This window comes from Anolis carolinensis, unplaced genomic scaffold (genome assembly GCF_035594765.1).
Source record: "Anolis carolinensis isolate JA03-04 unplaced genomic scaffold, rAnoCar3.1.pri scaffold_9, whole genome shotgun sequence".
Lineage (NCBI taxonomy): Eukaryota > Metazoa > Chordata > Lepidosauria > Squamata > Dactyloidae > Anolis > Anolis carolinensis.
Genome location: NW_026943820.1, coordinates 13,165,829 through 13,190,962, shown reverse-complemented (window position 1 = coordinate 13,190,962; position 25,134 = coordinate 13,165,829). Strand labels below are relative to the sequence as shown.

General features: G+C 41.5%; 1 protein-coding gene across 1 annotated transcript in view; it reads right to left on the bottom strand.

The window, feature by feature from the left end:
- The window catches only part of vps35 (VPS35 retromer complex component), a 35,129-nt gene extending 10,058 nt beyond the window's left edge, over positions 1–25,071 (bottom strand). Inside the window, exons 1-12 of the mRNA XM_008113914.3 lie at positions 24,926–25,071; positions 21,215–21,313; positions 12,910–13,006; positions 11,687–11,810; positions 10,403–10,585; positions 8,971–9,184; positions 8,735–8,818; positions 7,687–7,796; positions 5,505–5,601; positions 3,978–4,126; positions 3,470–3,677; positions 2,396–2,551 (exon numbers count right to left, since the gene is read on the bottom strand). Of these exons, the coding sequence (XP_008112121.1) occupies positions 2,396–2,551; positions 3,470–3,677; positions 3,978–4,126; positions 5,505–5,601; positions 7,687–7,796; positions 8,735–8,818; positions 8,971–9,184; positions 10,403–10,585; positions 11,687–11,810; positions 12,910–13,006; positions 21,215–21,313; positions 24,926–24,928 (1,524 nt within the window). The 5' untranslated portion in view covers positions 24,929–25,071. The remainder of the gene's footprint in view (positions 1–2,395; positions 2,552–3,469; positions 3,678–3,977; positions 4,127–5,504; positions 5,602–7,686; positions 7,797–8,734; positions 8,819–8,970; positions 9,185–10,402; positions 10,586–11,686; positions 11,811–12,909; positions 13,007–21,214; positions 21,314–24,925) is intronic.
- Positions 25,072–25,134: the final 63 nt, after the last annotated feature.

Below are 25,134 nucleotides of genomic sequence, written 5' to 3'. Positions count from 1 at the left end.
TGAGTAAGTCATTGTGCTTTCTCATCCTTTCATTTCCCCTTTTCAGTAACTAAGAAAGCAGTGGGAAAGCAACAATAGACAGTGATCCCTGGAGTCTACCTGCAGTTGCTGCTATTATTATTATTATTATTATTATTATTATTATTATTATTATTATTATTATTATTATTATTATTGAGTCATCTGAATGTAGTTTGAGAAATCAGGCTTGTCGGATGTCTTAGGTTTCCAGAATTTCTCCTATATAGGTATTTGAAACTCCCTGGACAGGTTCCATATTGGGAACCAGTGGGGTAAAAAGGTCCAAAATCATACTTATAGGAAGCTCAGGATATTTGAAACAAAGCAGAAAGACAGCCAGACATATAACGGTGCTAGATACTCTCCCATTGTACTCCCATACTCTATTAGGATCTGTTTAGGGAGGTTAAACAACTACTGCATTGTCTAGCAAAACTGTTGTGAAAGGAGACACTGGACACCTCCTTATGCCACTCTACAAAAACATAACTTTTGAAGATAACTATCACTATATCAGGAGCCCCGGTGGCGAAGTGCATTAAAGCGCTGAGCTGCTGAACTTGCAGACCGAAATGTCCCATATGTTCAAACCCCGGGAGCGGCGGGAGCGGCCACTGTTAGCTCCAGCTCCTGCCAACCTAGCAGTTCGAAAACATGCCAATGTGAGTAGATCAATAGATACCGCTCCAGTGGGAAGGTAACGCTGCTCCATGCAGTCATGCCAGCCACATGACCTTGGAGGTGTCTACGGACAACGCCGGCTCTTCGGCTTAGAAATGGAGATGAGCACCAACCCCCAGAGTCAGACATAACTGGACTTAACATCAGGAGAAACCTTTACCTTTACCTTATCACTACATCAGCACAAAGCCTCAAGAGAATTCTGGCCCCCCTCAAGTCACAGTGAGGTTTCACCGGCATGTCTCAGTTTTATTTTGAGAATGAAATGCTGGTATTCCCCAGAGAACATGCTCTTAACTTATTTTGTACAGCACATTGTAATTTGTTCTGTGATCATACAATGAAAAGTGAAAAAGGTAAAGCATAAGATTTTCTTCCCAGAGCAGAATACTTCAGCCTATTCATCTTTAAACATAGCTTCAAAGAGAGAAGTGCAGCAACGTTCAAAGTGCAGATTTTCAGATATTGTTGTAATGCGGCTCCTAGTAACCCAAGCCATGATAGTCGAGAGTGAAAAGCACTAGAAGTTACATTCATCTGGAAAGCCGCACTTTGCCCAGCTTTGCTTTAAAGACCAGAAACTAATCTCAAAGAGAGAATGGAGAAGATCACAAGGAAACCGCATCCAGTCATCAAAACAACACTCCCTGCAATTTGTCCTCCTGAACTGATACAGATCTCACACTGGGCCACACAGGATGATCAGAGAGATTAACCAGATGATGAAAGCAAAGATAGAAGAGGATAGCCAGGGCTGATAATATACTCTGTAGATACTGAATTGTTTGTGTTTTGTTCAGTTTGATTGCAGGCATACAAGATACGCCTCTCTCAGACAAAGAATCACTCTTTGTTGGGGTGAAAAAGTAGCCTGGGTATTTTCCCACGGTCATCCCCGTGTAAAAAAACAAACTATGCCTTTATTTGTCGCCACAATGAAAAACGGCATTCGTTTTGTAGAAAGCAGTAAGATGCTTTGTTCTATAAACTACCAGAACTATATGTTGTGGAAAGGCAATGGAACAGCTCTGTATCAGAAAAAGCCATTGTGATTACGACCAGATTTATACAGCAACATCCATATATCACTGCTGTTGACTATAGCAGATTGTGAGTGGTCCAGCAAGCTGCCCAACCCTGCTCCATATCAAAGATACCTGTATTTACTTGAGCCCAGTGTGCAATCAAATCTAGTGCAAACCTCAATTTCAGAAACCCTGAAATCAATAAAAGTATTTGCTGATGAATGTAATACACAGCAGGAAAAGGTGAACTCTTTGTCATTTTGCCATTACAGTTGCTGTCTGCTTAGAATTCCTTCTTTAAAAACAAGTGTTAGAGCAACAGCTTCCAATAATGGAAAAAAAACCTTGGGGTGCATCTATGCTGTAGAGTAAATCCTTTAATTGCTTAAGTTCAATGCTATGGAGTCATGAGGGCTGTAGTTTGACAAGGTCTTGGGCCTTCTCCACCAAAGTATGCTGGTGATTCACCAAACTACAAATCCCAGGATGGCATACATTGAGCAGTGGCAATTAAATTAGATATGACATCCCTCAAATTGGAGCTTCAGGTGCTCCTGAGGTTTACCCTCTTGCTTTGGCTCAGCTCTAAGATTACCATATTACGCAACTCTAATACATATACAGTATTGTTTGGATACAAACACTTTTGACTCTTAGAAAAGCCATACCAGGTACTGCTGATTGGGATCATCTGACCGAAGGAGGTGGATAAACCTGCCCACAAGGCCCTGTTCATCAGCAAAATCTTCAGGGTCAGGATCTTCAGCTGGCTGGTCAGGCTGGTCCTGGATCAGCGTCGAGACGAGATTCATTATGGCATCCACCTGAGGAAGAAAACATAATACGCCTGGTTAAACAAGGCTGAGAGGGACAACAGCAATGAAATAAATCAATATGGTTCCGAGAAATACAAGTAAAATGCCATTTGCTCCAATAATGATAGGTCAGAACAGAAAATCCTTAGAGAACTGAGAGATAAAATCCTCTGCTAGTCCCCTATATTAGATAACTTAAGAAATATTGCTCTAAGGGACCTCAGAGAATCTGATTTTGCCTAAAAAGATAAGATTCCCATTGTTCATCTTGCAAAAGAATTAGAATCATAGAATTGGAAGAGACTACAAAAGCCATCCAGTCCAACTCTCTGCCATAAAGAAAATGCACAAAGTACCCGACAGATGGTCATCCAGCCTCTGTTTAAAAGCCTCCAAAGGAAGAGCCTTCACCATACTCTGAGGCAGGGAGTTCCACTGTTGAACAGCTCTTATTACAGTCAGGAAGTTCTTCCTAAGATTCAAACGAAATCTCCTTTCCTGTTATTTGAATCCATGGCTCCACTGACCTAGACTCCAGGGCAGCAGAAATGTAGCCTGCTCCTTCCTCCTTATGACAACCTTTCACATATTTACACATGGCTCTCATGTCTCCTTCAACCTTCTCTTCTGAAGGCTAAAAATCCCAGCTCTTTAAGATGCTCCTCAGAGAGCATGGTTTCCAACTGAGTTCTGGTGGATTTAAAAATCAATGAAATGCTGGCAAGATTTAATGTTATGTATTCATTTATTTTGTTGAATTCAGTTTCTGGACTAAAAAAGATTCCTCACCCATTTTAAAAGATTTCCTAAAACAATTTGGAATTAGAAGTATTTTGGCTTTTTTCTACTAAATAGGATGACGGAGGTATATGTTTCAAATGATTTCATAGTGTGCTCAGGCTCTGGATTATGGGTCTGCTGATGTACCTGGTCTTGGGAGACTATTTCTGTGTTGTAATCCAGCACATTACTAAGCACATAGCAACTCATGCTCTTCCTGGATTCATAGTCAAAGTATTCAAACAGCGGGTGGAAGTGTTTCAGCTTCAGAACGGTGAGGACGTTGTTGTACGTGTCAACTGGGATCTTCAGGAGCCTCGTTAGTTCCTTGGAAACAGCACTGCTTGTAGCAATGCTGGAACAATAAAAGCGCAATGTAAATATTATGCTTCTTAGGTCCATTTGTTTAAAAGTCATCATCTCAGGAAGCAAAAAATAAATATCAAAGCAAAACGATCGTGCTGCAGTGCAGCTGTCAGGCTTGAAATCCCACAGTAGCAAACTATTGTTTAGATCATTTCGTTAAACAAATATCAGATACCTATTTAAAGCCAGCCTTTGTCTAAAAATCAGCCAGTTGCAGCTGGCTTTGTTTCCCCACCATTCACCCTTTATTAGCAGAAGATAATGCTTTAAAGAGAATGCATTCACTTACTGTTCCAAGTTAAGCTTGTTGAATATCTCCACTGTTGTTTCTAACACTTTGTCTACATAGTCGACTCGATCTGGGTAGCACTTCATAGCCAAGTTAATAAGAGAGACTTGTAACGACACCACATCCTCTGAAGGCATGTCTTGCCTAGACTGAAGTGCAAACAATATAGAAAAAAGTTTTATGATTACATTTGCATTATATTTGCACTTTTTCTGTCTTGTTAGGTCAAAATAAAGTGTGCATATATGACAGAGTAAGTGTGCTATCGTAACTTATGGGAGCTCTATCCAGGCATGGCACAAGGAGGATGAGCATACCATTATTAACCAATCATGTTTATAATTCCCCTCGTTTTCTGAAAAAGAATCTCCTTTATGTTTTAAAGGCTTGTTATGCAGACAAGAACAGTGATTTTACTGAAATTCTGTGTTGCACCGAGAACCTCAACAGAGAATGAAGGCTCACCTTTTCAGACCGTATTTTCACATATACACTTTTCATAATACCTGAACAGGGCTGGAGTGTACGCCATACAACAGACAATGAACAAAAGCTGTTTTGATTTACTGAATTTACGTTTCTAATACTATTTATATTTTCCATGATTGACTTCTGGTCACATACACAAGAATCCTCAATTCAAGTCCTGAGTACGAGCAAACCTACTTTGCTTCAGCCAGTTTATGTTGTGATAAGCGCTGCTTCACTTGGAATGGATTTAAAAACTATTTCATCCTGAGTGCTGGGGTACATCTACACTGCAGAATTAATAGTTAAACACCACTTTCACTGCCATGGCTAAATGCTACGGAATCAAGAGTGTCTGTTGATGCACCAACATTATTGGACAGAGGAGGCAAAATATTATAATCTATACATTAAAGAAGCTATCTAAGGTGCTGAACCTATTTTGGGGGTAGAGTCCAGCTCCTATGGTGCTGGGCTGTGGCGCAACTGGTTAGTAGCCAGTTGCAATAAATTACTACTGACCGAGAGGTCATGGGATCAGAGCCCGGGTCGAATTGAGCTCCCGACCATTAATAGCCCTAGCTCACTGCCCATCTAAGTAGCTTGAAAAACAGTTGCATCTGTTGAGTAAAAAAATTCTAGGTACGCGGGGAGGTTAATTTAATTAATTTATGACACCATAAAAAACTGTCAGCAGCGTGCAGAAAGGAATGAGGAAGTACTACCATCAAGGAGTCTGTGTCAGCAGACTGATGAAGCAGCATCTTTCCCTGTGGCCAGAATCGAGCATACCCTCATGAAGCCGGAAGCTGGAAAATGTTAAATTGCCTCTGTGTCTGTCTATATGTTGTATGTCTAATAATGGCATTGAATATTTGCCATGGATATGTGCATTGAAGTCTTCCCTGAGTCCCTTTTGAGGTAAGAAAGGCGGAATATAAATACTGTAAATAAATACGTAAATATGGTAACTCCTTTAAAGCCACCCAACTGAAATGGACACAGAGTAAGTATGGATTTTTAGCACTACTGATGGGAATGTTTTCACTCTCAACTGACCTGTATGACAGTAGCAACCTGCTGGGAGAAGATGTCAAAAAGTTTTATATCGGATGGGATACCTGGTCCATCCTCTCGGTGAGCAAAGAGAGCAAGCCTAAAGTCAGAAAAAAGGATTTATTTATTTGTTCAGAAATTCAACTTTCAGACCCATCCTAGAGGCAATGTGTCTTGGGAGCATATATTCGTGGAGACTTTCTCCCAGATCAAAGTACAATAAGGCCCACAGATCTACAGGGGATACATTCCCAGATGGATTATGGTTACATGAAGCCATGGATAAGGCTGGACACCATTAAATTACCTCACATACAGTTCCAACATACCATAAATGTGTGTTGAATGGAGGACCTAAAGATTCCTGAAAAAGATATACTCTAGGAATTTGCTAGGTCATCCAACGGAACCTTTGAAAGGAAATAAACCACAGAATTGCCCAGAGGAACGATCAAATTCTCAGAACATTTCCCTTCAGGCACAGGTAAGTGAAACCGTGGATATAGGTTCTCCAATATACTAAGAAAAGAACAAAAACTGGGACTACTATGGGGCATGTCTCCTGGTCTTTGGATACCTCACATGTATATCCTGACCTTCATTTCATGAATAAACACGAGGCATACATGGTGATTCTTCAAACAAACACAAACCAGGCAAAGACCTGTCTAACTTAAGGCAGCAGCAGTATCAAGTGCTTACCAACTGTGCCCAGAGTCTCTATTTGCCAACCAGTGTAAGTCATAAATAGCTCAGTGACAACAATAAAACACTACTACTATTTTACAAAATCATTTTAAAACTCTGTAATGAGCAATAAGGAGTTTTACACATTAAACAATCCAAAATCTGAGAGGAAGTGAAATACAGAGAGAAGGGCAAATCCATTAAGTTGCCCTCACTTGCTTTTTGCTGATGCAAGCCTCTTTGAAATAGCAGGCGTTTCCTTCAGAGGAAGAAGAAGGAAGTCTGAGGACAACTTTCACTGAATCAAAGAATCTCCTAATAAACAGTTTCTGGGTTGCTGTGGATTTTCCAGGCTATATGGCCATGCTCCAGAAGCATTCTCTACTGACGTTTCGCCACTATGGCAGGCATCCTCAGAAGTTGTGAGGTATGTTGGAAACTACGCAAGTGGGGTTTATATCTGTGGAATGTTCAGAGTAGAAGAAAGAACTCTTGTCTGAGGGAGTTGTGAATGTTTCAATTGGCCACTCTGATTAGCACTGAATAACCTTGTAGCTGTTTACTGCCTGGGGAAGTCCTTTGTTGGGAGGTGTTAGCTGAAAAGGCTATTCAATGCTAATCAAGGTGGCCAATTGAAACATTCACACCTGTCTCAAACAAAGAGTTCTTCTTCCCATCCTGAATATTCCACAGATATATAAACCCCACTTGCCTAGTTTCCAACAGACCTCACAACCTCTGAAGATGCCTGCCATAGATGCAGGCAAAACGTCAGGAGAGTATGCTTCAGGCACATGGCCATACAGCTTGGAAAACTCACAGCAACCCAGTGATTCTGGCCATGAAAGCCTTCGACAACACATTAAACCATTTCTCTTTGTGCTAGAAATGACTATGGTGTACTTCAGCACAAAGCAGGAAATGTCTATTTAATGTTACCTGCAATTCTGATTATGTTAAAAAAAACCTGGATAGTTTGTACCCACAGCTCTATCAACTGCAGAAAGAAATCAAGCATGAATGCAAAAAGCACCGAAGTTTGCTTCCCCCGCATTATATAATTGTTGCTTTCAATGGCTAATTAAGCTTACGTGAGTCAGAAAGAAGTGTAAACTGAGTTTGCTTCAGGCAGCTGATTCATAGGATTCTTACACACCCAGAGACAAAAGATATTCTCTTCTTTTCTGGAAACTGGCCTTTGCTAAGATTTGTTAAAAATACAATTCCTTTGTAAACACATGTATATGGAATTATTCATAAGGTAGGGACTGCATTAGTTGCTGTTGGACTGCAACTTCCAGCATTCCTATTGCTGGCTATGCTTATTAGGACTGCTAAGAGTTGCAATCCAATGCTGCAACTGGAAACAACACAATTGTGGAATGTGACAGTTAGAAGAGTGGGTTTTACGCCAACAATAACAGAAGACATGGGGGAAGTCATGAAGAGGGAATAAGAAAAGGATTATGTTTGGAAGATTCAGTTCTTCTGCACGCACCTATCGATTAATGCAATGATGATATTTTTCACATTCACATTTTGGTGTAATTCTGCACATGCGCGTAGAAAAGGATTCAAGGTCTGGAGGTGGAATTCATCTGGGAAAACCTGGAGATGGCAGAAAAGTCAGTCAGGAGATAGGTTCACCCAACACAGAGATTATGTGAGGAACACAACACAGCAGTTATGAATCGAACATCACAGAGAGTCAGGCTACCAACAAAATTTTGAACAAAGGTTTTTCTCATCTACTACCATTTCTCACATTGCTCCTCCTTTCAACTACTATCACTATTGCCAACTAATTTGTTAGGAAGAGGAATGCAAAGTAAAAACTGCGCCTTTTCCAAGATTAAAATTTGGACTGCAATCCCAAGTTACCAGCAGTGCTAAGGGCTGATGGGAGTTTCAATCCTACATCACCTCAAGCACTACGAACTCCCCATCTCTGCTCTAAAGAGAATTGTTGCCCTCCAGATAGTTTGTGCTGCAATGCCCATAATCCCTTACCATTAACTATGCTAGGGCTGTAGGACAAAACATACAGGATGACTCACTTTTGCTCTAAGGAGAAATTACAGCTCACACAAAGGTTTCCTATTGGGAAAGAAATTATTTTGTGGCTTGTAATTACTCAGAATGTTACATTACCCACATCTTTTGAGTAAGGTCGCCAAATAAATAATTACTTGGTTCTGAAAACGTGCCTGAAAGGCTTTTAATGCTAATTTGTTTCCCTCCTCTCTCAATGCAGACTAATTCTGGGTCCCAGTTAATGTGCAGTGGGTTGAATTTCTCAGAACTTCTTTCCTACCCCTAATGCTGGGAATAAAATTTCAGAGGATCATGGATAGTAATATTGTAAGATAAAGAAGATCGGGTATTATAAACTAAACTGTAAGCATGAGCTGACATGTTTCTGCATAATAATACCTGAACCCTCTCGCTATCAAAGCCATTCAAAGTGGGGAGCCCAAAGAAAGTGAGACATTAAAAGATGTGCCATACCACCATTGCAGGTTACACATGCCTTCACCACAGCTCACCTGTATAATACATTCCATGAGATATTCTTGAGCCAAAGCATCCCTGCAGTTCACAACTTGTTCCAATATGCCGGGCAAAACAATCTGAGAATAGGAAAGAGAGCTTTGTATTATTTTCTCCTCCCTTCTAAACTTTGAAGCCTCATCTGTTCACAATTTTGTGGCCATGGATTCTCCTCATGGCATTCTCCTCATGGCATTCTCCTCATGGCATTCTCAGCTTCCTTCCATCTCACCTGCTTGTATCTCTCCACGTTGACGCCTTCCAGCTGACTCAGGCGGACCAGGTTGGTGCCCACCAAAATCCTCAGTTCCTGCCTTTCGCGCTCCCGCTTCTCCCTGTCGCGGCTGTGGCCCTGATGCTGCATTCGCACCCAGAGCTTATTCATCTCAGCAAAGTTCAGCAGCACAAAGTCCATGGAATCACTGATATCCCCAGTCATTTCTTCACTGTAGGCCAAGAAAATTAAACACAGACCTCTTAATGCACAGAAAGGACACAGGAGGGTTATTTTTGAGGGCATGGATCTTGCTCATTGTCACATACAACAGCTAATTCTATGGGCCATGGAAAAAATGCTTGTTCTCTTTGGACTAAGCTTTGAAGCTTGAAGAAACTCTAACAGGATTTGTCTTCTGCTGTGAATTGAGCCTGTTCAGAGGCTGGTGGCAGATTAGGAAGAAAGCTGTAGGGTCAAACTTTCCTCCAATCTCTTTCAAACCTATGAAGTAGCTGCCTTCTTTCCAGAAGGGAAGATACAACTCTGTACACAATGTAACTCATTCTCATTTATTGCACTTAAAACAAAATAGATAGATCTCCAAAACATTTTCTGTACATACCACCAACACATGGTACGTCATCATCATCATCATCATCATCAACTTTATGTACATCCTGCCTTTCTCTCCACTGGGAATCAAGGCGGCTAACAACTACACATTCTAATCAAAATTGAAAACAAAGCAATGCAAAATTTAAAAAAAATAGTGTGTGGGTGTAAATGTAAAATACAATAAATACAGTTAAAACTACATTTTACATTTTAACTCTAGTGAGTTAAATTATTTTATTCCTCACAATAATGTGTTAAATAGCTGTAGAACTTCTGTTATGTAACAGCTTCCTTGCTTAGAAGCTTTTTACTGGGGGGCTATCCTAAATTGAGGGAAACCGTTCATGATCCTTTTTTCCACCAAACAATATTCCTGGCAAATTCAGCTAGCATTTCTTTCCTCAAGCCCATATCTTCTTCTGTCTAGAAGAGAAAACAGGGAACTCTGACCAAATAACTTTTTCAACTTGGAAACCCAGAAACTCCACTATAAACAGTGTCAACAACAATTTTCTGATAATTTATGAGTTTCCTGCATGATCCAAAATAAGCATTGTAATCTGGACAAAACCCCCCACTATGTTCTGATGAGTTACGGCTTCTAGAGACAAAGTGACATACAAACACCCATATTATTAAAGGTATTCTTCCTCATCCTGACAGAAATGAAGACCAGGCTCTCCCCAAGTTATATTTGCAGCCACTGACCATACCCACTGACCATTTTATGCCTCCTGACTATGCACAGAGACAAGGCAATTTCACTCCAATGTCTAACAAATGCATTTCATTTGGGAACACTATACTTTATCCCCACAACGCTCCCACTTACTCTGTCTGTTCTCCATCATCTGGCAAAATATTTCTTGTGCACTGAAGGAGGTAGTTGCGAAGAAACAGGCCTCTCAGAGGATGCTGGACACCGCGACACATTTCTACCAAGTCTTTTAAGATGTCTTTCCTGGACTGCGGGAATGACTTCACGTAAACAACCCCCACAGTTATGAGTAAATAGCTGGGAAGAGAGATACAAGCAGAATCAGTCAATTCAAAACAAACAAGAAAATAAATTTGAGTTTCTAATGTCCGGTAGGCTGCAAATGCTATAGGCAAAATGGCTAAGAAGGAAAACTTATCAATAGGAGTGTCAGGAATGGAGTCATCTAACTCCGGCTGTCCATAAGCCATCCTCAGGGCTAAATCCCATCTCTAGTCTCAACCTGACTAAATCTATTCAATTAATGGGATTCACCTAAGTGCTGAATTACCATACAACAATTAATTCAATGAATCCACTCTAAGTGGAATTGTATACTGGAGTTAGCCCATTGTATACTCAAATACAAATCTGTATTGAAGTTGCTATAGATCAGAGCAGAGATTGTAAAAGAAAACCCTAAGTCCTGGAAGAAAGCAGTCCATGAATACTCATTCTTTGCAGTGGGAAGCACTAAAAATCTATCTGCAGTACACAGGTATAACAGCTTGATGCCATTTCAACTGCCATTGCTGAATCCTACAGAATCACGGGATCTGTTTGCTACAGTACTTTATAACTTTTTGCTAGAATAGCTGATTACACTGTCATGAACAGCTGAGTTGAACAACATTTCATATTGAGTTGAACAACATTTCATATTGTGTGAAGTTCCACATTATGAAATGAGATTAGATTGCTATGGCTATGTAGCATAAACAACTGCTGAGGCTAAGACATAAACAGTTAACATAAGACATAGTCAAGATCATTTTAAATTTTTTCCATTTCACTTGTTAATATTCCAAGAGGTAAAACATTACTCTCACCCAGTCATCTAACTAAAGCTTATTACCAACTCTCCAACCAAACCTTCTAAACAAAACAAACTGTTTTTAAAGGAATGGGGAATATCTCTTTTCTAAAGTGACATGAAAAATTAATGTTTCTGCAGGAAACTAGCAAAAGTTGGACAGACACTGAGAGCCAGAAAGCCACTTATGGCAGTGCATGATTCTGTGTGAGTCACACCAGCACCATTTTTGACAATTAGAAATGATGGCTTTGGTAACTGCATAATTTCCACCCCTGAAGTAGTCACAAAAATAAACACTTAATTCTAGATGGAAACTGACTTACAGTCGTGGGATGATGTTTCCGGCATACTGGACCAGTTCGTAAAGATCAGCTACTTTCCTTCCCTTGGCAAATTCATCCGTCAGGTACACCTCCAGGTAATGCAGCTCATCAGAGATAGCCATATCTTTTTCTTTCCATTAAGGAGTGAGACTGATGCAGCCTAGATGTGCTGCATGTGAATGTTATCGCTCCACAACACGAAGAAGAAATCAATAGCTTGGAAAACTCAGAAACTAAAGCGGCAAGGGAATGTAGCTAACATAAAAAGGGATTAAGCCTGCAAGAAGAGATAGCAAGGCAAGAGGGAGATGGATAAACGCAGAAAGAAGGCTCGCTGACAGATGTCAATTGAAAGAAGGTACAAAGGGCAGGTTTTCCATGCAAGCCCCAATTTTGGATTATGATCTACATCAGCAGCATCCAGGGCAGAAAACAAATTGAGAATTAGAATTCCAGAAGAATCCTCACCTGCCCATATAAATGCAAGAATGTTTCCTATACTTCCTACATTCAATATCTCCTCCATGGCTTGGGTACCTTAAAAATATATATTTGGAGTTTACTTTTTCATTGTTGCCACCAAAAAGGTAGTGAATAATTTGTCACGTTTCCACGTGTAACATCAAAAGCCTAGATGTATTTACTTCACTCAACATTTAAACACAGATTGTGTTTACTCATCTCACATATGACAGATGATGTTCCTGCTGCTGTGCTTAAAAAATACGGGGGGGGGGGGGGGGGGGGATCCTTGCTAATCTTACCAAAAAGAAATAACAGATCTAATCTCTCCCAATCCTGCTACAAAAGGGTTCTTCTATCTCCTTAATACCAACATTATGGCCGAATTCTTGGATCAGATCAGGGATGGAGTATATTCAGCCCTCAGGAGGTGTTAGCCTATGGTTTCAATCAGTCACACCCAGGGACATCAAAATTAAGGGACTGTGGAAGTTATAATTCTCTACATCTACCCTAGAGATTCTCACAAAACAATCCACAAGCTATAGAGGATAAAGTTCTTACAAGATCCCACCTCAATCCTCATTCTTTCCTTTTCCTCTCATGCCCTCGAGTGGTACATATACCAGAGGCAAACAACAGTATTGCATCATCCAAAAGGTCCATGTAATTTAAGTTCCATCTCAACCTTTAACCCTGGGGAGTCAGCATCAGGGAACTAGGATCACAAAACAACAGGTGGGACAAGTTCAAGAGGATACAGAGTTCATAGTAGCTCTTTGGAGACAGCATGGAGGTCCGCAGCTCACCAAGCATATTCGAGGCATGTTTCAAAGCATCCATAAGTTTGTTTTTGTCCTAACGAAACACATTAAGTATAGCATTACCGACTGAGTTTTGCAACAATTTATCCATATAATAAATATTCTGTTTTTCATCCACTGAGTTGAAAACAGTTTCAGGCATACTTCTGATAATAGAGGTTTTGATAAAGAAACTCATTTTTACAAAGTCTATTTAATCTCCCCCTCTTCTGCCTAGATGGATCTTTTTAACACCATTGCCATATACAGGATGGTAAGAAAGGCTAGCAAATACAGACTTTTGGCATAATGTTGTAATAGCATGTCTGAAATAAACAATGCTATAAAGCCCGTAAGGGGGAAAGAATACAATTGTACTCTAGCTGATCCTACTGTAGAGAACAGGCAAGATAAATAGCAGCTGACTCCATGAATTTTCATTTCAGACACATAAATGGTAAAACAGAGAGAAAGGGGGAAAGAAGATATGCCTCTTTCACTAGCTACCCACAGCATGTTAAAAACAAATCCATAGATCTTTAAGTTTGACCAACAAAATAGAAATGAGAAAAGTGGAGACTGGGAAAAATGATTGTGACGGCGCGAGTGGTGCCATTTATATGTCAAACTATAAGTTTCAAGATTTGAATTGTTGTATCATGCCTGATTTTGCCCTTACCCTGTAAATGTAGTTGGATTGGTTATTTATATCTGTCAATCAATGTTGTTTGTACCTGTTACATTGCTCACTCAGCAAAACTGTTTGGCTCCACCTCTTCCTGGAGTAGGACTGTGTTTCCTCCTTTTCATTCCACTCTATCGGATGGACGTGAAAGAGAGGCTTGGCTCTGAAAGCCCTTCAAAAGTTACCTCTCAGCACCAATTCTGAGGTTCTTACCCTTGGGACTCACACTTCATGTTCAGGGCCAACCTGAACAACGTTGAGGAGTCTCAAGCGCCTTCACATCAGTCCTTTGGCAACAGAGGAAGACTCTTGTCTTCAGATATAGGTCATTGGACTGAGGCTGAGTTTGCTCCGGCATTCACAGCCAGAGAAAGAGGGATCTGGACAAGCTTCATGGACTTAAACAATCAAAGACTGTAATGTATATTTTCTTTTACCCCCTTTGTGAAGAATAAACCCAGTTTTTGAGTTAACTACAGTGTTTTGGTCCTTGGGAGTTCCAGTTTCCCTAAAGGAGGGCAAGAAGCAATCCCCTGGGGAAAGATGTCACGTCCATGCCTCTTTCACTAAGAGTTTACAGCCCCAGGCGCGACGGCACAGTGCTGAGAGAAGCCTTCTTTTCCAGCAGTGCTGAGAGAAGCCTTCTTTTCCAGCAGTGCTGAGAGTACTGAGAGAGAAGCCTTCTTTTCCAGAACTGCTGAAAGAAGCCTTCCAGAAGTGCTAAGAAGGGAAAAGAAGGAGTGAAAGGGCCTTAAATTTGCCAAGCCCATAGTCTCCTAAAGATAAAGAAGTCAAAAGAAGCCTGCCTTTGCCTCCAGAGGGAAGCCCAGCCTTCACAAAATTGAGACATTTGCAAGCTTTCCCGCTCTTTTTGCATCTCAAGCCACCAGCAAATTGCTACATTCAGCTCTTGTAGCTGCAGCAAGTTCAAGCCTTTTGCAAAGTAGATACATTTGCTAGAAGCCTAGCCTTTGCAAAATTGAGACATTTGCTTGGTTTCCCGCCTTTTTTTGCATCTCAAGCAGCAAATTGATACATCCAGCTCTTGTAGCTGCAGCAAGCCACAAGCCTTTTGCAAAGTGGATACATTTTGCTAGAAGCCTAGCCTTTGCAAAATTGAGACTTTGCAAGCTTTCCCGCTCTTTTTGCATCTCAAGCCACCAGCAAATTGATACATCCAGCTCTTGTAGCTGCAGCAAGTTCAAGCCTTCTGCAAAGTGGATACATTTTGCTAGAAGCCTAGCCTTTGCAAAATTGAAACATTTGCTAAGCTCCCGCCTTTTCTGTTCCCAAGCTAGCCAGCTAATTGCTACATTCAGCTCTTCAACTGCACAAGATCAAGCTTTTTGCAAAGCAGATACATTTCTCCAGAAGCCAGCCTTTACAGCTCAACCAAGCCTCTTCCAGAACTCAGTTTGCAAAGCAATAAATTTCCAACCTTCTGCAGTTCCTGCCATTTCTTCAAAGCCTGCTGCAAGTTTATGAAAGCCCAGACTTAACTTCCCAGTTAAGCAGCTGTTTTAATTGTCTTGTTTAAAATATTGCATTGCCCTTTTGTGTGCCTTTAATTGTATAGTTATATAGTATTGTATTTTGTACTGTTTGAAACTTGGGATAAGTTTCCTTTTGAATTTCACAGAATGTCAAGTCATAGCAATGAGATTTTGCAAACAAGGGTCAAATCTCCCCGCCCAGTCAGAGAAAGGCACCCCACAGAGAAAACAATGCTCTGCCTTTTGCAGAAGGAAGGCAAGCTTAGGCAGAGGTTTAACAGAGCTTGGCAAAACCTGCCGACCATAGCTGATGCAATAAGGGCATCCCTTTGCCCAAAGGAAAAGGAAATTCTCAGGCAAGAATTTGTAAAGGCCTTCAATAATGGGAGTGCTATTGCAGAAGAAATAATCTATGTACTGAACAAAATTAACACTCCAGAGTCTTTAGATAGGGCTAAGGAAATTTCTTTCAGCCTACAAGAAGAGAGGAGGCGCTACAGCGCAGTTCTAATTGAACCAGAGCCCAGTTCCTTATTCAAAGGTGCAGAAGAAAGGGTTCAAGGCTCCCCATGTGTAAGCCTTAGATCCAGTCTGCTCAAGATTCCATCTAATGATGCTAGCCTTAAATCCAAGCATTCATCTAGGCATAGCAGTTCCTCCCAATCCACACATTCATTAATCAGTACTTCTTCCAAAGCAGCCCACTATAACAGAGAGGCTGTCCGTTTGAAAATTAGAAAAGAGGTTTTAGAAGCAGAGGCGTCTGCAGAAATGGCTAGGCAAGACTTTGCCTTCAATGAAGAGGAACTCCTCCTTCAACAGGCTAAAGCCAAGCAGAAACTGCTTCTAGCTCAGGCTAGGGCCCAGCAAGAAGCTGACCTAGCACAGGCCAGGGCCCAGAGAGAAATAGAGCTTGCAATGGCTGAAGCCAAGCAAGATGAACTGCAACGGGATCTAGATCTGCTTCAAGTAAAAAGAGACACAGCACAAAAGATAGTCAGAGCTAACATTCTAGCCAAAGCTCTATCACAGGAACTAACCCAAGAAAACCTTAGTTTCCTGCCAACACAAGAGCCTACAGCAAAGGTTTCAGCACATCTGCAACTGGAATCACCTGTAGTGCAGAGTCATATCTCCTTTTGCCACCTTGAAGATCGCTCACCTGTTCCAGTGTTCGCAACTTCAAGGCCAGCCCATTCCTCAGAAGTACAGCAAAGCACGGCCGGGAGAGTGCCATCTCTGTCAGAGTCCATTCCTGCACTTAGGCCTCAGAGATACCACCTGTCTACTTGGGAACGAAAGGATGACGTCTTTCAACAACATCCAGATGTCCATTCAGATTGGCAAGGCATGGCCGGGAGTGAACCACCACATTCATCCCTGCATACCAAGTCAATTCTCCCATCGCTGAAGATGAAGGCTTCAGAGGTGCTGCCTGCCAGCAATCTGCTGAACCCAGCATCGCCTACCATTGCGACAAGATGTGTTCAACCGAAGAACATTGACTTCGTCGGGCCACATCACACTCCTCAGATGTACCCTTACACACTGGAGTCTCAATTGGGTTCCCTCTTGAGAAATCCAAGATGAGACATCAGAGACAAAGGCGTCCAGAAATTCACTGACCGACCGGATGACTACCTTCTGTGGAAAATCACCTTCATGAGGGCCATTCGAGATTTCAAGCTAGAAGCGGATGAAGAACTGTCCCTTCTTATGGCGTGGCTTGGACCCAGCTCAGCCGAGCAAGTAAAAAGACTTTATGCTGCTCATGTAGCAGACCCCCAAAGAGCTTTGTCCACAGCATGGTCTCGCTTGGACCAGCGCTTCGGTGCGAGCACTGAGATAGAAGCATCCCTCATGGATCGACTCAACAGGTTCCCATCACTGAAGATGAAAGATTGCAAACAGCTTTGGGACTTTAGTGATCTTTTACTAGAGCTAGCTTCAGCCAAAGGAAATCCAGAGCTGCCAGGTTTAGCATGTCTGGACCAGCACACATCACAGAGTGCCATTCTCTGCAAACTTCCTTTTCCTCTTCGAGAAGCTTGGGGGAAACAGGTGTTCAAGTACAAAGAGGAGAATGCAAATGTATACCCGCCCTTCACCTTTTTGGTGGATTTCGTCACTAGAGCAGCCCGTGAGAGGAATGACCCTCAAACAGGTCTTCTCGCTTTGTACCAAGACCTAAAGCCTGAAAAGACCTCCAAAGAAGACAAAGCCCAGGGCAAAGATCTTAGAAGGAACCTGAGTGTCAAGATGACAGACGCAACTCCTGCAACTTCTGCTCAACCAGTCAGCAACAACACCATATCCTGTCCCATTCATCAAAGGCCACACAGCCTAGCTGAATGCAGAGAGTTCGCAAAGAAGCCTTACAAAGAACGACTCCAAATAGTTCAAAAGGCCAAGGTGTGCTTTAGATGCTGCGGCGCCACTATTCACTTCTCCAAAGACTGCAAAGAAAAGGTTAAATGCCAACACTGCAACAGCATCAAGCATTGCTCTGCAATGCACAATTTCGATTCCCCTCAATTCAAAGCAAAGTCAAATTCTCCTACCAAAGAAGAAACCAAAGAAGACCAAAAGCCTACAGAACCTCAGGTAGCCCTCAAGGCTCCTGCGGTTGCCTGCACCAAGCTTTGTCAAAATAGCCACAAGCCCAGAATTTGCCACCCAATCTGCCTGGCAGAGGTGTATCCAGACAAGCAGCCGTGGAATAAGAAAAGGGTCTATGTCGCCTTGGATGCCCAAAGTGACGCATCTCTTGCAACCCCAGAGTTCTTCGACATGTTCAACCTTCATACCGAGACAATAGATTACACCATATCCACTTGTTCCGGAAAGAATAAGATGAATGGCAGAGTTGCAACAAAGTTCAAAATCTCGCCTGTTGGACAAAAGGTCAGGTACGATCTTCCTGACCTTATAGAATGCAGCCTGATTCCCAGGAACAAAGAACAGATAGCCACGAAGGAGGTGGTACAAGCCCATCCTCATCTCAAAGGTATTCAAGATCTAATTCCAGCTTTGGACTTGGAAACAGACATCGTCATGCTTATTGGTGCAGATTGTCCCACACTGTTCCGTGTTAGCAACCAGATTGAAGGTCCTAAGGGATCACCCATGGCCCAGCAGTTGCCTTTAGGATGGACGGTGTTAGGCCCAGTCTGCCTGAACAAGATGTTCCAGCCTGTCACTAAAAGGCCTTCACTAATGCAAGGATGTGCCAGCCACATCTCAGTTTGCTGCCAGGGAGTAATGCCCGATTACTCTTCCATCATCGAAGTCACAGAGAGAGATGAGCAAACAGCCTTCTCTAAAAATGATCAGAAGTTCCTTGAGATGATGAACAACCAAGTCACTCAAGTCTCTGAAGATAATTGGACAGCACCTTTACCTTTCAAGCCGGAAAAACCATCTCTACCCAACAACAGAGATGTTGCCCTTCATCGTCTCCTGTCCTTAAGAAGAAGGATGCTAAAGGATCCGAAGGTAAAGACCCAGATCACCCAGTTTGTGGAAGACCTCTTCAGAAGCAACTACGCTGAACCAGCCAGCGTGTGTGCGGAGGGAGAAGAGCAGTGGCATTACATATCCACTTCAGAAAATCCGGCAGATGTGACATCCCGAGGAACATCAGCCGCAAAGTTGTCCAAGTCATCCTGGATCACTGGACCCAAATGTCTTCAAAATCCTTCCTTTCCAGAAAGCATTTCCATGCTCAAAGACACTGAGTTGCCAGAAATTCAGTCCTGCGAATCTACCATCGATGGCCAAGACTTATCAAGGCAAGGTTTAAATCCAGCCAAGCTTGAAAGATTTTCAAAATGGACTAGACTTCAGGCAGCCATTGCCAGGCTCATACATTACATCACTACAAAAAACAGTGGTGCAATTCAGCCCCAAGATCTTTCGAAAGCCTCAACAGTCATCCTGAGATCCACTCAAAGACAGTGTTTTTTAGAAGAAATAGCTTGTCTAGAAAGAAAAGCATCCTTGCCCAAAAATAGTTGTTTAAAGGACTTGAACCCCTTCCTGGACAATGAGGGTCTCCTTAGGGTTGGAGGTAGACTAAAGAGAGCAAAGATTAGATCCTGTGTTAAAAATCCTGTTATTTTGCCACACCATAGCCACATAGCTCTGCTGTTGACACAGCATTTCCACGCAAAGGTCAAACACCAAGGAAGGTCATTTACTGAGTCTGCCCTAAGAAACTATGGGTTTTGGATTGTTAGGTGCCAACGTAAAGGTTGGGGATTTGGTGTTACTTAAACCAAGATGCTCCTAGATCCCAATGGGCTAAGGGTATTGTGTCAAAATTATATCCTAGCTCTAACAATAGAGTGCACAAGGCCCAGGTTAAGGTAGTCTCTAACGAAAAGGTTTCTTTGTTTGACAGGCCTATTAGCGACATGGTTATGTTATTTTCAGAAGACATACAGTCTTAAAGTTATTAGAGTTAAAGGTATTTAACTCCATTTTGTTTAGATTTCCGAAAGTCCGGAAATCTAGGCCGGGAGTGTGACGGCGCGAGTGGTGCCATTTATATGTCAAACTATAAGTTTCAAGATTTGAATTGTTGTATCATGCCTGATTTTGCCCTTACCCTGTAAATGTAGTTGGATTGGTTATTTATATCTGTCAATCAATGTTGTTTGTACCTGTTACATTGCTCACTCAGCAAAACTGTTTGGCTCCACCTCTTCCTGGAGTAGGACTGTGTTTCCTCCTTTTCATTCCACTCTATCGGATGGACGTGAAAGAGAGGCTTGGCTCTGAAAGCCCTTCAAAAGTTACCTCTCAGCACCAATTCTGAGGTTCTTACCCTTGGGACTCACACTTCATGTTCAGGGCCAACCTGAACAACGTTGAGGAGTCTCAAGCGCCTTCACATCAGTCCTTTGGCAACAGAGGAAGACTCTTGTCTTCAGATATAGGTCATTGGACTGAGGCTGAGTTTGCTCCGGCATTCACAGCCAGAGAAAGAGGGATCTGGACAAGCTTCATGGACTTAAACAATCAAAGACTGTAATGTATATTTTCTTTTACCCCCTTTGTGAAGAATAAACCCAGTTTTTGAGTTAACTACAGTGTTTTGGTCCTTGGGAGTTCCAGTTTCCCTAAAGGAGGGCAAGAAGCAATCCCCTGGGGAAAGATGTCACGTCCATGCCTCTTTCACTAAGAGTTTACAGCCCCAGGCGCGACGGCACAATGATCTCTGGAAGTATTTTGGCAAAAGTTTTCAAATGGTCTCTAGATGGTTCAATATTTATTCCTTGCACAAGACTTGACTCAGCTGTTTCATTTCACATTTACATATTGTCAGGGGTGGATAAAAAGTATGCTAAAACATGCTGAACTGATCTTGTTTTATGAGTTGTAGGAACCTATCCTTATACTTTCCATGCTATTTTTCCCTTTTCTGATGAAGATGTAATGCTTAGAACACATCAACTTTGTAAGCAGAGGTATGCTTTTTGCACCAGCACTTACATATACTTTATCCTGCCTACAGCCTGGTGAAGTAGGGCAAACTGGCACAAAGAGTAATTGGCCCAAGATCACTGACCACTTCACGACACTGTCTCTTGATGTCTTAGCACAGAGGATGAGTCCATAAACACGTTCTTACTAGTCATCTATTTCCAGGATGATTCAATATGGTAACTATCAATGCCATATGCATGTATGTCTCCTTGGAAATGTTCCCTCAATTTACGCCCACTGTTTTCTATTATTCCACAGGTTTTAAAAATACTTGAGTCAGAAATCTGTGTTGATCTTACAGAGAAGAGAACTGATCTAACTTCTGTCCATTCATGCTAAAAGGGGTCTTTACTGATTTCCATGGGAGAAATGTAAGGACCCCTCAATGGGGAATGAGAAAGGGAGGAGAGAATGTGCAATGCCTTCCACAAAGACATTGCAATCCTTTCCCCTTTAAGAACTCAAGGTTTAAGAACATATATGCCTTAATCAGCCCCAACATATGACTGGCTCATTTCAAGGTTGCATTAAATCTTAAAAGCAAATTAAACTTTACAAAAGCTTTTTGTCCACTGAATGATGACAAAAGCCTTACCAAACATCGCTTCATTTGGAAAGACTGGACTTTGACAGCCTGAATGGCTTCATCCAGGAGCTTCTCTTGCTCATCTTGAGGTGACTGCTGAGTTGTAGGCTAGAAGAAGAGGTTGGGAAAGAGAACGTGTCATCACCATCATCATCATCAACAACTACATAAAGAGCAGTTTTTGCCTAAATTCCACCTAGTTCAGCATCTCTCTTCCCTCCAAAAATTAAACAGATATCTCCAAAAAACTCATTCAAGAAAGGTCTGAATGCAAAGGCCTCTTTCATGCGCCATAATTATTGCTGTATGAGTCTACTGTAATTACTGTAATACCATTCTATTGAATTCTGGGCTTTTTTGTTCAGGAGGTATATTTAGAATTCGTATTTAGAGATCATTAGTGGCTTATTCAAAGACAAAACCCAGTAAATATACTGCTTTCAGATAATCAGTCTGGTTAATTGGCTTCTGCTTGATTTCTCTTCCTCATCTATGTATTTATCTAATAATCCCCCTTCTAAAGCCATTGCAGCTTAACTGCCACTGCCACATCTAGTGGCAGCAAATGCCATCACTTAATTATGGATCATGGGAAGAAGAAATGCTTATATCTTTTCTGGTTGTATCATGACTGCCCAAGACCAATGGACAACATGGGGTTCTGCCCTTAGTTACCAGAAAGCAAAATTCTGTAGGACCTAAGTGTCTGACTCATTAAATCAATAAAACTTAGCTAAATGTTGACTGACTGAATTTCCACTAATTCAATGGTTCCTATTCAAATTGGGACAAGCTATTGGAATTAAATCAGAGATGGGAATGATGTAGCACTCCAGATTATGATGGACTAAGGCTCTCTTCAATCCTAGTCAGCTGACTTAAATCTCTGGAAATCAGGTGTGAACATCAGTAAGAGCTAGGACTGCAGATATAGGAAGAAAGCACAATTTCACTTCACCCAGAGGACTAAAGATCATGAGCGACAGCATCAGAGGACTAAAGTATCCTCACCTCCTAAAGATGTCCTACAAGGGAATTCCAGATGGGCCTCATCCATCAGAAATGTAGAAAACCCACTTCCCTTCCAACCATACTAGAAAGAAATCTGCTTGTTGTCCTGGGACTGCAGAAGTGAGAAGTACAATCTGACCACACTCAATTGTCAGAAGTGGGGAACCTTCCTTGTCCCAGATGTTGATAAACAGTTACATGCATCCATCAGACCCTCACAATTGGTGGTTGGAAACTGGAGTTCAACAACATCAGAACCACATAAAGGAAGGCCTGCAAAACTCAGTGCGGAGAAACTGTTTGCTGGATATTATTACAATCCAATGGATGCCACCTCAAGGACCACTCAAAATTATCAGGTGAAAGTCTTTTTGAATTATCCAGACATATGAATCTCTTTTCAGTGGAAGCCTCAAATATATTATATTCGTATTGTTTCATGTTAATATCTAGGCCAGGTTTCCCACCATAACCACCAAAGTCATCCTCAGAGTTCATGCTATTATGCCTCTCTGCCATTTCCTCGTCAGAAAACTGGTGCACCAAGTACTCAATCACTGTAATTTCAAGAGTTTCAAAAGGAGGATCCACAATCCACCCACAAAGTATTTTGAGACATGGGAACAGGAAAATAAAGTTGCAAGGAGGAGCACATAAGTATGTATTAAAACAAGAGTGCTGCAGTTCCATTAAGCTCTCATTAATGTCATGGAGAATTGCAGCACCATTAATAAACCTTCGGATTAAGAGCACAGGACTCCCACAAAAATGGAGAAACCACAATTTTAAAAAAATCTTCCCTTAGGGAACACATCTCTAGGAACCTCTAGGTCCAGCAGAAGTTGATCAGAGAGTTGTGCTGGAGCACCTAGAGATTCAAAGAAGGAACACACTTGATCACATCCATGAACAATCAAATTCGCAAAAGATAAAACTGCAAGCATATAAGGCTGACTGTATTTTAGCAATGTTCCTACAGTTTCCTATTTCAGAAACTATTAATAAACAGAAGTTCTTGAAGTACTGTATTACAATATATTTTATTTATGAAAGTCTTCCCTAACCTGATACTCTCAAGATGTGCTGGACTCCAAACACCAACATCACCTCAGTCAGTTGAGCATTGGGCCATATTTCTCCTTTTAATAAAATAACTCCAAGGTGCTCCAGATTAACAGCCAGAAAAAAAGTATTTAATAACAAATTCATAGAAAAATTGCCTAACATATTTAAAGCTGTATTTTTATGTATTCCTGTAAACTAGAGATGAAAATCAACTTTGGTTTTGTTTTAGTATTGGAACTCGAGAACTATGGTACCAACTGGAACCTGATGGAAAAGCTATACATTTAGAATTAGGAATCTGAAACCCCAAATCCTGAATACCAGAAGTGAATGGAGCTTAAAGTCTTTCCACATGTTCCCCTATCCCTTGTTTTCTCAATCTTTTTTATTTGCCTTTTTTATTTGCAACAGTAAAATATGGAGAGGTGAAATTTTGTTTCCAGCATTGGAAAGGTTACCCATTTGAAAGTATGCCTCATTTTTTAAATATATAAGCAGATGCAGGATCCCTTTCGTGTTACCTAATTAAAACATTATTATTCTACTTCAACTGTCAGCTGCATCCTATGGAATCCTGGAATTTCCAGTCACTAGGAACATTAGCCTTTCCCATATTGGCCAAGGTTACTACATGCTACCTCTAGAGCTGGCTACAGAAGGGAATTTCAACCCTCCAGGCATTGTTGGCACATGTTGAGCATCTCTTCTCTTGAAATCCTTGAGGTCAGAAGTGTTTTAGATTTTGTTTTTTAAAATTCTGGAATAGCTATATTTGCATATCCATACATAACAAGATATTTTATGGATGGGATCCAAGCTTAAATACGAAATTAATATATTACTATATTACGGCCCCACTGTTTTTAATTGTATGTTTTTAATAAGTGTTTTTTTTAATTTTTTGGTTAATGTGTAAATGCTACTATTGGCGCATGTTATTTTTTGTTGATGTATTGTAATTGTTTTTGTATCTGATATTTCTGTGAGCCGCCACGAGTTCCCTTCGGGGAGATGGAGGCGGGATACAAATAAACTTATTAATTATTATTATTATTACATGCTTTATGGAACCCCTTACACGCATAGCTAAATGATAATTTATACACAATAATTTTGCAATTTTGTGTGTGATACAAACCTTGTGCAACAGAAAGCAAAGGTGTCATGACGTTAGCCACCCATGTGGGCAATTTCTGAGCATTTCGCAATTCGAGAGCTGAGACGCCTAACCTGTACGCATGTGTTTAGGTGTGTGCATATGTGCAAATACGTATATACAATGTATTCATCTCTGTGTGCACAGATATTTATATATACATGTGTGAACACTTGCTGTGAATGCATGTGCATGTATATGTATGTATGAACATACTATATAGGCATGTGTATGTAATTATATACATATTTATATACAGAGAGATAAGAGGCGGTGCCTGTAAGTGCCCTCTTTCCCAGGAACCACGGCTAAAGGGCCTGGTCCCTTCAGGGCTCCTCAGGAGTCCGTCCCGCTGGGCCCAAGGCCGCTTAGGCCCAACTGGAAGCCCTTCCCGGGGAGCCAAGGCTCTGCAGGCCCTGAGGCGAAGCGGGCGTGCCTCCCTGCCGCTCAAGAGGCCCCTCTGTGCAAGGAAGGCCCCTTTGACTCACCATGGCCGACCCTCAGCCTCTGTTCCGCCCGCAGCGTCGCTCAGACTGGACCCACTCTCACTCTGCCTGCTCAATTCGCTCCTCCCACTCTGTCATGTGACAGCAAAAAAGGCCTCCTCCGGCTTCAACCTCTCCTTCTCGCCCCTCATTGGCTGCTAACAGGAATACCCTCAAATACTCGGTTTTGATTGGTTGCTGTTCGAGATGGG